The sequence below is a fragment of the Aethina tumida genome, chromosome 2, assembly GCF_024364675.1.
Source record: "Aethina tumida isolate Nest 87 chromosome 2, icAetTumi1.1, whole genome shotgun sequence".
In the NCBI taxonomy this organism is placed as follows: domain Eukaryota; kingdom Metazoa; phylum Arthropoda; class Insecta; order Coleoptera; family Nitidulidae; genus Aethina; species Aethina tumida.
This window is the reverse complement of record NC_065436.1, coordinates 24312611-24328230: the sequence shown is the minus strand read 5'-3', so window position 1 is coordinate 24328230 and position 15620 is coordinate 24312611. Positions and strand designations below refer to the sequence as shown.

General features: G+C 27.8%; 1 protein-coding gene across 6 annotated transcripts in view; it reads left to right on the top strand.

Annotated features, from left to right (window-relative positions):
• The window catches only part of LOC109601924 (serine/threonine-protein kinase MARK2-like), a 61273-nt gene that overhangs the window by 18670 nt on the left and 26983 nt on the right, over positions 1-15620 (top strand). Inside the window, exons 1-2 of one of the 6 annotated variants that reach the window (XM_049963619.1) lie at positions 5891-6053; positions 11161-11551. The exons of 3 other annotated variants lie outside the window; for them this stretch is intronic. In XM_049963619.1, the coding sequence (XP_049819576.1) occupies positions 11240-11551 (312 nt within the window). In that variant the 5' untranslated portion in view covers positions 5891-6053; positions 11161-11239. Of the gene's footprint in view, positions 1-5890; positions 6054-11136; positions 11552-15620 lie in introns of those variants that run through there. 2 more of the 6 variants (XM_049963620.1, XM_049963621.1) reach the window with 2 other exon arrangements.

Sequence of the window (15620 nt, the reverse complement as noted above, 5' to 3'; positions counted from 1 at the left end):
TCCAATTTTTTTATATTCTAATATTTCAGGTAATTGTAACTTTCTTATTTTTTAATTTTCTATTTTATTTTCATATATTATTACTCGCATTTTCTTGTATTATACTGAAATATTTTAAAATTAGGTAATTTGTAAATTTTTGTTTCAATATTTTGTTCATATTTTATAATTTACTATAAAATTTTGAATTTTTTATGCCAATGATAGAGATTTTTAATCAATATTTGTATAATTTTAGACAGTTATTACATCTCCAATTTTTTCCAAAATTTAGCTACACAAAGTACATATTTAAAATTTTTAATATTCTACACATTTATTCAATTTCAATTTTTCCAATACGTCTTATTTTTTTCTTCAATTTCCTTATATTTTATTTCCTTTTTTTCACTTTAACTAAATAAACTAAATTTAAATAAACTAACTACATACATAAAATTTTTAATATTCTATAGTTTCAATCATTTTAACCTTTTAATTTCCTTATTCTTCTTCTTATTATTATTATTATTATTCGGTGTTTCTTATGCTATACTGAAATATTTTTAAATATATTATATTTTAGTTATGAATTTTTATAATTTATTATCAGATTTTTAATTTTTTTTATGCAATGATTGACATTCATTATTTAACTTTTACATATTTTTTATTTTATTTTCAATTTCCCCATAATTTAACTACATTAACTAGATATTTAAAATTTTATTAATATTCTATAGAAGTTTTCCCAATTCTTAATTTTTTTCTTTTTTCAAGTGTTGTCAATAATTAAATTACATTTTTTCCTATTTTTTATCTTCTAATATTTCAATTAATTTTTAACTTTCTCTATATGTATTTTATTTTTTAATTTTCTTATATTTTATTTCCATTTTTTCTTAAAATTTAACTAAACTAACTAAATATTTAAAAATTTTAATGTTTTATATTTTCAGTTAATTTTATCTATTCCAATGTTTTTATTTTCTTTATATATTATTATGCGCAGTTTCTACTACTATACTGAAATATTTTTAAATTAGGTTAGTCTAATATTTTGTTCTTATGTTATAATTTATTATAAAATTTTGTATTTTTTATGACATTCTGTTTTTATAATATTCATATAATTTTTGACATTTATTACATTTCCATTTTCTTACCAAGATTTAACTACACAAAAGTAGTTATTTAAAAATTTTAATATTCTACAGATTTTCCAATTTTTTTTATATTCTAAACTTTTGGTTAATTTTAACTTTTTCTATACGTATTCTGTTTTTTAAGTTTCTTATATTTTATTTCCATTTTTCCATTTAACTAAATAAACTAAATTGAACTAAACTATTTTCATATTTAAAATTTTTAATATTTTATAGTTTCAGTAACTTTAATCTTTTAATTCCTTATTTATTAATATTCGTAGTTTCTTATGCTACACTAAAATATTTTTAACATACAAATATTTGATGACAAAAAAAATGAATAAAATCTCTTGAATTTGTTCAAAATTTGTATCATTTTTACTCCAAAAAAATACGTCAATGTAAAAGCATTTCGTGTTTTATATATTCCATAATTTTAATATATAAAAAAACAGAATTAAGTTATTATTTTAATTTATTATATTAATTAAAAAAGTCAATAAAAATTTTACAAAAAAATGTGATAAAATCCTTGAAATTTGGCGACAAATGGGTTAAAAGACGTATAAACGTTTTACATCACTTATAAGTCGTTTGAATATATTTAATGATATTTACACAATTCGTAATTCTCGTAATATTTTTAAACACAGATTAAGCCGATTAACCACTACAATTAACAATAAAGAACTCTTTTGACGTCTTCTGTTTACGTTTCAGGGTAATTGTTTAACAACAGGTGTACTTGCTTGTATTAGGCTAAGCATCCCATTGTAAAACATATTTGCTACTTACAATGCCCAAAGAGTTCGCTTCCTATGTTTACATCGTTTTAGGTAAAAAATCACGTAAACGCGTTGTGTTCGCTTGTCAAAAACAAATTCGGTTACAGAATCGAATAAATAATTTAAATGACTTTCGACAATTGAATTCGCGACACGTACACGTCGGCTCGTTCCAATTCGAAGCCCAGGGCGTACGTTTAATTAAAGGAAAAACTGACATATACGTTTGCCTCATTAACTGTAAACGGTTTGTCGAGTGCCAGTGGCCTATACGTGACTAAATGGCCTCTCGTCGAATCCGTTTGATCTATTAGTTTTCAATATGTTTCACATTTTTCTCTCTTTTATCGCTGTTTCGTCGTGAATAGAGTCGCTAAGGCAATTTCTTCTCAAGGTTCTTGTCGGTATGAAATTGTAATGGGTTTTTAAAAAATATAGGTTTTCGTGGCATAAAACAAGAATAAACATCCAGTATTCTTCATTTAAAATCTTAGTTAAATGTTAATTTATCGACACTAATACAATATCCTTTCACTAACATTTCTTTTGTGCCGCGAAAATCTTTAATGATTATTAGAAATTTTAAAATTAAAAAAGGTTTTCTCTGTCGGTTCGTACAAACTCCATCAAGAACAAAGATGTTTCTTAAATCTTTGCTGAGTATTATCTATAGAAAACATATATAGAATAGTTATTTATTGCACATTACAAATAAAATTATGATTGATTGCTTGTAATTTCCTATCATTTAGTTCATTGATCGCTTATATTTTTAGCGAGAGTATAAAAATTCCCATCTGTCTTTTCTGAACATCAACACAATCAACAATGGAAGTAATTTAATCATTTTTATTATTTAGCTCAAGTGTAAACAGTAAAATACTCACATTAATCTGTAACTGCGTTCTGATATTCTAATATTGATAATAACTACCGGGTAATTAGTAAAAGGATCATTTTTTATACATTCCTAATTATTATTTTGCTTATTTTATTAAGCATTTACATGGTATAGGGCAAATATATTAATAATTCTTAAGTTATGTTTGTTATAAATTATAAATAAGTCTCATTAATAAAAGAAACAAATAATAAATAAATAAGAATCTAAAATAATATAGAAAATAAATGATGGAGAAATCGAAGTTTTTTTTACATTAATAAGTGTACTTTTTTATCAAACTTTCACAATAGTTAAGATTATAAGAGACAAACATAAAAAAATTACTACTAAGAAATAAGAAGAGACACTTTGAACTCAAAATCTTTGTGTATAATTAACTCAATAGGATTTTTAATTAATTTATTAGATACAGGAAATACTAATTTATGCTTTTACCTTTAAAATAACAATAAATTTCTTTAATATAACTTTAAAGCAACAAAATATTCACCATTATATTATACCTATTCAACAATTTTTTACCAAAATTAATACAAGTAAAATTCAATTAAAGAAAAAAAAAATCGAGTTCTAAAGAAAAGTTATTTTTACCCAACTATTCATTATTCCTTATATAAAAAAATTAAATAATAACAAAAATGAATTAGTGACATGGAGATAATTCTGATATATATGAGCTTCCCCATAAAATTTATATTTTTTGTTCTATTTTGACAATTTCCAATTATAAAGCATAAAAATATGTACCTTTAGACAAAATGTCACGTTTTTTGTCCAAATCCAAAACCTACAGGGTAATTTTATAGGTATGAAAATTGAAGAAATAATACTTTTTTATTTATTTTTTATAGCAAATCTAACTATAGCATCCGATTAAGCACTTCCTGAAATTAGAATGCACCAAATAAAATAAAAAAATTAGCATATTTATAATGAAATATTATGCTATTTTAACAGTTTATTCCATAGACTGCTTAATTAAAAATATAAATTCATAAGAATATAATTTTTAATTTTTCCACAAAATTATGAATATGCATAATGTTTTTATGAAATTTGATATATATCCATTTAAGGAAGTGCTTAAGAGTGATGTAGTTAAATTTTTTATAAAAAATTTGGTAGTATGATTTCTTAAAATTTCATGCCTAACAAATTATCCAGCAGGTTTTAATTTTGAATAAAAAACATTACATTTTTCTATAAGTACATATTTTCATGCTTTACAACTGAAATATATATATATATATATATATAAATCAATCAAAAAATATCATCAAATTTTATGAGGCTCTCCCACTTTTAAATGGCTACACTGCGTATAGTGTGTAAGGTAACACATCGTTTAATAAGTCCCGAGACTAACAACGGAAACAACATTTTTTTTTCAAAAATCATTTTTATTTATCAATATAATCTCCTTTTAGAGTGATACTATCGTTCCAACGCCTTTTTGAACATTTCTATACCATATTTATAAAAGGATTTATCCTTTGCTTCAAAATAGGATTCATTTTCGGCAATGACCTTCTCATTCGTGCCAAATTTTTTTCCCTGGATCATTTTTTTGAGATCAGCAAAGAGCCAGTAGTCGCTGGGGGCTAAATCTGGCGAATACGGGGGGTGGAGATGCAAATCAAAGCCCAACTCGTTCAATTTTGCCTTTGTTTTCATGGACTTGTGGCTTGGCGTTTTGCTCCACTGAAAGCAATCGCGGCACCCACTTGGAAAAAACCTTTTTCATGCTTAATTTTTCATGAAGTATTGTAAATACGCTTCCACATGATATCTGTGTCATTTCTGCAATCTCAGGGACCTTCACCTTCCTTTTCATTATGATTTTTAACACTTCACTCATATTTTCCGGTGTAACGGCTTCCAATGGCCTACCCGGACGTTCCGCATTGTTTGTGTCCGTATGACCACGTTTAAACTCAGCATACCACCAACAAATCGTTGGTTTGGATGGAGAGGAGTCCGGGTAATGTTTTTCAAGCCATTGCTGGACTTCTACGGTATTTTTACCCATTAAAAAACAATGTTGTATCAACACGCGAAACTCACTTTTCTCCATTATTCAAACAAATTACAAAGTGACTTTACTCTAACCTTGATAATTCTGCTGTTTGTGGTCCGATCGACGTGAAATTTTTACAAGTTTCGTGTAAAGGTTTGTACTATAGGGAAACCTAGCCAGTTTGGTATTACTAGGTCCATTTCTGGGTTTGTCTCGGGACTCATTGAACGATGTGTTAGATGTTCCTATTTAACATATCTGATGTAAAGGTAACATATCCTACTTTTCTAATGCGATAGTTGACAGCTGGACTCCTTTTCTGTTGATTGAATAAGCTAGTCTTTGAGTAAATTTGTCCATTTAAAAGTAATAATCAGATGCATTGATCGGTTATACTCTTGGTATATTCAGTATGTAGAATGGCTCTCACAGTCCATCTTACAGTCATCAAACTCTTTCTTGGACTAGTATTTTACCAGGTTTACCAGATTAAGTCCATTATCTAAACCGAAGATAATTTATATAGATTAGCGACTCTTAATCTGTCTTTTTAGTTTGATTAAAACACCAAATTCACAAATAATACGCATTATTACGACAAACTTACTTCAATCCTCGATATCTAAAACTTAACTGCTTGGTTCTTTCTTAAAAACTGCCTTGATTATCGAGTGTAAACAAATCCTTCAAATTTGTTTATAAAATAAAATAATCTAAATAGATGTGAGACCGTCGCATCGGTTCATCGGTGAAGATGATGACGCAAGCTAACATCAATATCAATTGTTACATTCCAAAAAGTCCAAATTGTTCTGAATTAATCACCAAATCGAAAACAGCAGAGAAACACATGAGAAAGATCTGCCCCAAGTTGCTAAACAACATCCCAAAAAGGTTTATCAATGGACCAGCAAATCCAACAATGAACCAAGCGCCGTGTACGGATGAAGCTCGAGACGTCGCTCGAAGCAAGGTCGCCGTCTTCGTCAGGAATCTCCTCCGTTTTATCGAAGTGGCACAAAAGCGCACGGCCGATCTATCTGTGCGCACAACGCGCGTTCAGTTTAGTTGTTCGTCGTTCGTGGACTGTCTTGTGCGTTCAGTGCCGCAAGCAATCGCGCCGAGTTTGTACCCACGACCATCCATCCACTTACCCCCGGTGTGCGGATTATTATTTTTCTTCCGGCGACCATCGCGTGTTTTATTGATGCAAGTTTGAGGTGAGGGTGGACGGAGGTGATGTGCGACACACGTTTTTGATGCGTTTCACGTCCCCAAAAAGTTTTATTTTTAGCAGGTTTTATTGGTTTGTTTGGCGATTGTTAACACCTCTTATCATTTGCATGGATGTGGATTGTGACACGTCGTAAATCATAGAACAATTAAGTAAAATCGTCTTTTAATGCGGTGCGCAGGGTAATAAAGGGATTTAGAATAGTTGAGGATTTTGTTTTGTTTGAGTTACTAAACAGGTGAATAGAAACTGTATAAAAATGCTGTAACTATGCTGTACAAAATGATTCTTACCCTCAAGTACTAAAAATATTCAAAAAATGACGTAGTTCAACAAAAATTATGTAAAAATAATGTTTTATGAATGTACTTGAGAAATTTAATTATTTATTTATTAAACTCTCTTAAATTCATTTCATTAATATCAGTAAAATTTGGGAACAACAGTTTTAAAATGTGATGTGATTTATCTGATGGTTTTTAAATAAAACAATTTTAAGACCAAAATTTATCAAATAATCTTTGCAACACTTCATTTTTTATTTACATGATAACAGTTACAGTTACTGTTTGTTGCTACTTTGTTTTATTTGTTAAATATATCAGCTATTATTTTATTATTTCTGAACAATTAAATAAAATTTAACATTTGACATCGAAATTATTTAATAGATTTGAATTAAAGCTTTGAGCAAAAAATTCTACTCAATATAAATTTTTCGTCTCCTGATTTAAAGATTTTCTAAAACTGGTCTGAGTAAATCAAGCTGAAAGAATATACTAAATATAAATAATCTTGATACTTAGAACTCTCAAAGAATAATATTGTATTGCCTTTTTTTAATGTAACATGACTATTTGTTATGAATTTCTTGGGAACATTAAGGAAATTTCGAAATTAAAATTTAATATATGAAATCAAAAATGTTTGATAGTTTTTAATTAAAATACAGTTCTTAAAACAAAATTTATGAAACAATCGACATATATGTCCTTTTTAATTTACATTTATAAGAGTTAAAATTTAATAACTAGGTTTTTTTTGAATTGAGCAAAATCCATTAATAGAAAATTTTGTAACTATGATACATAATTTAAATTTCTCCTGTGAACCGTGAATAAGAAATTATAAGATACTATTTGGTTTTATTGTTTTTTAATTAGACCAGTTGGAATTTTATTACTAAAGTTACTTTTTCGAATTTTTAATAAAATATGAAATAAAAGTCTTTTAATCTTTTATACAGAAAAAAATATGGCCTTAGAAACTAAAGTAAAACTACCTCTGAAATATGTTAATTACAACTAATCAAGAAGAATATTTGTTTTTAAAATAATGTAAGTTTTTTTTTTTAATGTGGACGATTCTTTTAACTTTATTTGATCTAACTAGATAAAATGCTGTCTTATCTAAATACAGTAGATGCGTCAATGTCAGTGGACGTTATCCTAGAAATTAAACAATTTAATATACTTTAAAAAACTATTTACTAGTATTATGAATTCATGCAAAAATTATGTTTTATAAAAAATTTACTACAGCGTCACTGCATGTTAATTCTTTTATTTATTCTATTTCAAAATTTATCTGACAAACCTTATTTAAACAGATTACAACATTTTTACGTGATATTTTTTCCGTGACAAATATTTGGGTGTTTTATTACTTTGTAATTTCTGCTTCATTATTTAAAAATAGACGAATTTTCTAATAAAATTTCGTTAATATTTTGGATTTCTTTTTAAAATTTGATGTTTGATATAATATGAAATAATTATTTTATAATATAAATAATTAAATCAATTTTGCAATTAATGTTCAATAATATTCTTCCTTTTCTTTTTAAAATTTAATATTTGATATAAGGAAAAAATATTTTAAAGCTAAAGTGTACAATTATAATTGTATTTAATTGATCACACTAAACTACAAAAAAATAATATAAAATAATTAATTGTCAATAATATACCGACTTTTTCTTTTTAAAATTTGATATTTGAAGAGAAAAAAAAATATAAAATTATTAAATCAATTTTCCAATGAATTTTCAATAATATTCTTTCTTTTTAAATTTATATCAAAAAAATATTTTATTACTAAAATGTACAATTAACATTGTATTTAATTAATCGTTACAAAAATGTAATATTCAATAATGTGCCAAAATCCAATTTCATTCAATGACACTTGTCTGTTTCCTATTGACTTTTAAGTTTTTAATACATATTTGACATATAATTTTGTATTTTGTTCGGTGAAAAGTGTCAGCCATTATTCAAAATTAAAAACTATTTACGGCATTTACCGGAGTTCCGCGCTTGGGGATATTTATTACTGAAAATTAGTGCATTTCATGACTGTCACGGCGACATAATTACCATTCGCCACTGAAAGGTCAACAAAAGGCCACACATACACACGTACTGAAATGATTGTTAGCATTAATTAGTTTTATACATCGACTTTTGCTGTTGACATAAAATTTTTCACTTAATTTTGTTTTAGATATTTATGAAACTGAATATTTCATTTTTCTAGTTGAAAATTTTCACATCCATTACTCATTTGTATTTATTTCCATTATCGACTGAAATTTTCCTATGTTTGTCAGCCAATGTTGAATCATGTTTGACAATGAAAGATCATGGAAGTTCACTTCCTATCGCATTTCAATTATTGCTAATTTTCTTTTAGAATTGGGGTGGATTCGTCACAGTTTTAATGTAATTTGTTTTTGATTTGAAATAAGTTATGATAATTTTTAGACCTTGTTATTATTATATAGTTATTTTGAATTTGTTATATCTTAGGTTATTTTTAGGCAATCTCATTAACAAATCTAAAAGAGGGGGAAAAATCAGGTTAAATTTAGTACTATGTTGTTAAAGCGATTAGTAAGGCTTATAAAACATAGCGGAATTTCTGGAAACATAATAGGTTGGCCGTGCAAAACATTATTTTAATTACATTGAATTAGATTAGATTTTAACGAGGCCAAAAGACGGTAATCAACAAAATTTAGTTTCATAGGACACCTTACTAGACTTAATTGAAAATAAACACAATTACTTGTGCACCAACAAATAAAATATGTAGAGACCAAATTGGCTTTAATTTCGGTGCTGATGGAATTTTGATAGTCAATCGTCTGCGACGGAAATTACTGAAAGCTCCGCCTAATCAGGAGATTACGCCCGTCCAACAGTTAATGACGTTCGCTCACTCTTTCGAAAATTTCACTCATATATCACAGATATGTCAATTAGTCATCAATTCTGGAAACTGTGAAAAATCGCGTTGCACTCGATTGACGCAATTCTCGAAATAAATATTAATGTTTCGGGATAATGATTTTTATTGAAAAATAGAATGTAATAAAATCGAAATTAAATTTAGACGACGTTATGATTGTTTGTTTCGCTATGAATTTTCCGTAGAATGTACAAAATCATTCGGAGCGTCAGACCCGATTCCTAAAAATAGACTTGAACGCAAAAAATCATTGTGCTCAGCAAACTGTTAAACCAAATACTGATATTGTGGGCAAAAATACCTCTGTAGCCATAAAGTAGAACAATACTTTGTTAAAAACTAAGCCAATATAACAATTATTTTTATTGTTGTGATTATCTTGATGAACGGTGATTTAAAAATATTTTCTGTTCTTATATATTTGAAATGTAACACGATTTCAACAATAAGATTTAATTCTTAGAAAAATTATAATTACTTCGTAATTACTAAAATACTTTATTTATTTATCACAGCGCTATGTCATAAAGAATACAAAATTAAAATATCTAATTACCTTTAATTTAAATATTCTAGAATATTTATATGTTATTTAACTAATTAAATATGAATAATTTAGTGATAATTAAATGTTTGACAATTATTTAAAAGTTATAAGTAATATTTACTTTCTACAGGCAATTTCCACTTAATATAAGCTACCTTTTTATTTCATGTGCAAAACCATAATTTGATTTACATTTAAAATATTGAACAAAATGCAAAATTTGTAAAATTAGCTTAGAAATAAAAATATTTCTGGCAAATTTCGCGATATTTAATGTTTAATAACATTTTATGTTCACTAACTGACTCAAAATATTTGACATAATTACTAATTATAACTACTGATTTTCATCCTCAAAATTTTTTAAATTCTGTCAAAATCTGGCTTATGTATCAAAAACTGAATATTTCCAAACGTTAGACTACTTATATAAATAAAAATCAACTTGAGACACCTTGTATATTTAAAATATGATTTAACAATTATTTATTAACTTATAATACATATTGATTTTATTAATTTATAGAAAGAGTACCATTATAAATACATTCCATATTTTAAAATCACAATCGCTCTCTGTTAATAATAATTTTAATATTTTCATTTATATATCACATTTTTAATAATATTAAAACTTGATTTAACAATAATTTTAATTAAAATATCCATAATTATTTATTAATTACTCATGTCAAAACTTAATTTAATATAAGAAATATCATTACTAACCATATTTTAATCAAAATACTGTGTCCGATTTTGACAAGTATTTATTTCAATTGTAAAACATAAAAATACGTATTTATGTACAAAATGTCACGTTTTTTGGCATAAAACCAAAGCTTGTATGCTTTGAATCCAATTGTGTGATTTCTCCAATTTTCATGGATAAAAAATTACTCAAAAGTTTTTTGTTTTATTCAAGAAAAACATGACATTGTGTCCATAAATACATATTTTTATGCTTTACAATTGAAAAAAATGGGAGGAAAACTACAAATTTTATGAGGTTCCCCTTTCAAATGGGCCACATTGTATATATTTTTTTAAATTGAATGATATTTCAATGTGATATCAAGTGAAAAAACTTTTTTTTTTCTTAAGAAATCAAATTTTAATTAATATTATAATAGATAGTAACACAGTAATCTTTTTGGTTCTTATTTTTTTTTTTATATAAAAATATATTTTTTATCGCCCGAATAATCTATGAGCTGAATCAATTGATTTCGTCAATCCACATCAATGCAATAAAAAAATTTACCGCTAGTTACACACAAACATACTTCCCCAGGAACCCAAATGTGAGAACGTTATCGGTTTAGTGCGCTAACGATGCCAGTTTGAAAGAACGCCAAACCGCAAAACATAACATGTTCGAGGTGTCGAGTGTCGGTTCCAGCAAGCTGGACGCGGCCGAGGCGCTGCGCATCCGCCAGTCGGTCGGCGTGTCCGTCGCCGCGCACCAATACAGCATGAAGAACCAAATGATGCGGCTGCTGCGCAGATCGAAGAGCGCCGCCCAACCGCCGCCGGAGAAAATACAGACGCGCCACTCGCACAACGGCCACCACCACTATCACCACAATCACGTGGTCCATCCGCAGAACCAGCAGCGGAACGGGGGCATGGTGGTCAATATGGTTGAGGGGTTGCCGTTTATAGTCGGCGGAAAAAATAAAAAGGTAAAAAAAAAAACAACGCAATCAGTGGATCGACGCTTGTATTGTTCGACGTAGACATGTGACGAGGTGTTTGGTGTGTTTGTTAAGGATTTGTTTACAGGGTTTATTTATCGCCCACGCAAACGTCGAAACGGATTATCGTAACATATATCTAGTCGGTTAGCACAAATAAAATTGCATTTGCTTATTTTTAGCACTCGGCCGCGTTTTTAATGTATACACATTATGAATTTGATCTATTCTTGGATGGGTTTGTTTATATTTCGTTATGGGCCGCTAATTTTTTAATGTTCTGAAATTTTTATATTTTGGAAGTTTAACACAATTGTTTTTATTTTTTCAATGTACAGTATTGGCAGAAAGTAAGTAACTATATAAATTGCAACTGCCCTGTATATGCAAATCTATTATAATTTATACCAATTATGAACACACTGTTTACAAACATATCGGTATTAAAAATAATTCTATTAGCTACAAATCAAAAAACTAAAATATTCAGTTGGCAAAAAGTAGAGCAACTTTTTACTGAATCTACAAAATCGTCAATAATTTTTAGTTTTACGGTATACACCAACTTAAACTAAGTTAATATAAAATGCCTCGTGGAAAGAAATTATCTTCAAAATTAAAATCACGAATTGTATCGTTCTTTCAATCCGATGAGAGATAGATTGAGATTGTAATGCCTGTTTTACAACCATTTTCAAGACTTGGTAATGCGGAAGCAAAATATAAAACTGGAAGACCAAGAAAAACCAATAGGTTTCAGGGTAAACAAATTTTATCCTACTCCAAAAAAATCCTTTCCTGAATTTCAGCAAAGTAAAAGGTCTATTTGAGACACAATTTGGAATTATTATTTCTCCAAGAACCGTAAGATGGATTACAAGTGGGTCTACATGCGAAAAGGCCAGCCAAAGAATCCCTACAATCAGAGAAGAACAGACGAGCCAAAATTGAGTTTGCCAGGTCCCCTTTACCCTGGAATGATTGAAAATAAGCGATCTGGAGTGATAAAATCAAGTTTAATCTGGTTAGCAGTGATGGGATTTTACATGTAAGGCAACCTATTCATGAAAGATTTAACCCAAAGTTTACCATACTCACTTAAACACGACAACGGGTCGGTAATGATTTGGGCTGCTTTTCTGGATTTGGAATGGGTCTTCTCCTTTGAATAGAGAGTATCATGGATCGTTTTATGTACAAAGAAATATGGAGAAACAACGTGATACCGTATTCAAATAAAAATTTGCCGTTAAAACATTATTTTCAACAACATAATGATCACACTTCAAAATATTTGAAACAATGGCTTTTAAGGGAAAAAAATTAAAGTTATAAACTGCCCATGTCAGTTTCCTGATATATTTCCTGTTGCTTTCCAAGAAAAAAAAGGTGTTTGTAAGTTATTCATAATAATGGATATTTTACAATATATTACTGTAGAATTAATTAAAATACTAACTACAAATTATTTGTAGTAAAAAAAATAGCATAAGATGCTGATGCTACCTTTTGCCAGTCCAGAACAAATAATCATCAGTAAAATTAAACTCTTTATTTATTTTTATTGTTTTACTATGTAATTCTTAAATTTATAAATGAAAGTTAATTTTTATGTATATATTTTTTGAACATAACCTGGACAAAAATTATTTGCTCTACTTACTGCCAATACTGTATCTCTAGCATAACCTTAATTTATGAAAATAACAGAATTATCAGAATTATAAAAAACTTTAAATTGAGTTTTTGATGTAATAATAAATGAATAAATAAAAATATTCATTTCTAACGTATAATTAAAATATATCTTATATATACATTCAACTAATTGTCCTGATATTTATAATTTACAAGAGAAATCAGGAATTTTTGTATTCCAATAAAATAAGTTCAAAAACAACTTCAAAAAACACCATTTAAAACAGTGTTATTAAAATTATATAAAGTAAGCATAAAAATAAAAAGATATACTTTTAAAAACAGTAAGATATTTGTGTTTAGTACAAAATTTAGTTTTATAATGTAAACAACAATTGAGAAAATTATTATTAGGTACCGGAAGAAGTAATTTACGTTTTCAACGTTTAACTTTAAAATAACACCTTTCCTTAAAATATGTAAAATGTTTTACCAACGTTCTAGAAGTAAATTCATGCCACAAAAAAAATTTCTAGCTTTATGGAAGTAAAAAAAGGCAGTTGGATGATGATTTGATGGACGAGATATAACTAACTTTTTTAACATTTTGGAGCTTTGAGTTCCTAACACGACATGTGGTCTTATGTTGTCACGAAGGAACAGAACGGCTTTTTTGCTAGTCAATTTTTCATGAACTTTGCGAGAAGTAAACACTTGCATTGATCGTTTGATTCCTTACTAGGTAATCAATATGTAATATGCCACGTGCAGTCTGCCATGCACACACTACAAAAACTTTTAAGTACAGTTCCATCAAGTTTACCAGCTTAAAACCTATGTCCAGGCCGGAGGGAATTGTCGCATTAAACCTATTTTTTGTCGCACGTTACGTTAGAGTCAATAAAAGGTTCATTTGCGTTATGTGCGAGGAGAGAATTGAGAATTAGCAAAAGCCTAATTTTGTTATCCTCGTTTAATTTCTGGGGAATCTTTCCAACTCGTTGATGAAATTCACTGCATGGAGGCCTCTTTATAATGGTTAATTTATCGCAGTTTAATTTATTTATCTTATCTCTCCTTTAACATCCCTCTCTTATCTTTTTTAACCCTTTTTTATACATATTGTGTTGTTACTTGTCTTAAAAAATGATACTTTTTCTTAAAACTATTATTAAACTCTATTTATGGTTATCATCAATATTTAATTAAACACACACAAAAATTGAATGTAAAATTGGTTATTTTTTGTATCTTTGTAATAACCTAAGAAAATAAATTAATATCAAAGTTTTGACGCCTCGATAAAACGAAATAGATAAGTTATATTTTAATTTCCGAATCAATATCCGGCATTGAGGAAAAATTACGAAAGAACGATGTGATGGTTTTTATGGAATTCTTGATGCGTACCCCAAAATATGGCATTAATAGAAATTGTATCGATTCGTAAACTTTTATATTTCTTACGTCTTTTGAGAGCTTCTTATAAAACTTCTTCAATAATTTGAATTCCATTAACGTTCTTAAATAATAGAGGTTTTAACTTTGACGAGTAATATTGTAATCAATATAATTATTTTAAAATAGAAGCGTGGGATGAGGGAACATACATATTTTAGCTGCCTGAAACGGCGACATTTGAAATCTGATTATTTTAGTTCTTGATGTCTAATATTAGAAGCCAAAAATAGGAACACATTGATTATTTATTAGAAAATTGAACACATAAGACATCACTCTCTAAACATGGAACAAAAACATATTCCGTTGCTTACTTTTCTTATTTATGGATTACCTAAATAATTCGAATCGTATCGGTGAAGTTTTTCCGCAATTTCCCAACTTCTCCTGTTAAAACTTTGAAATTTGAAACCGTTCACTTAACTTAACCGATTAATCACATCAACTTATCGAATAACTTTACGGTGTCTCCGAGCGGAATAACCGAATAAAAAAACGTCCCAACAAAGCACAATCTATAAGATTACTTACTCCAATGAGATTTTAGGAGTTGATGACCTTTTCATTTCCAATTTTGCGACATAGTTCGATCGATTTGGTTTGGCTTTTTGTCTCTGAAAGGGCAGTTTGTTTTGTGTTTATTTGATGCTATAGGGTTTCTCAAAAACGATCAAACTCGACATAATGGAATTTAATATGATTAATACACTTTTAATAAATGTTTTATTTAGTAAAAAGTATAACATATTAATTTATTTTATTTATTTTCAGGTAAATACGACAGACAACCCAAATATTTGCAGTATGTATGTAGAACATAAGTAAAACAATTATAAGAAAATATTAAATTAACACACACACACTGAATGTCAAATGGCATCTATTGCATTTGACATTCAGTTATATAGTAAAGATCAAACACTAATCAGCTGTTGCAACAAGCTTTTTTAGTCAGTTT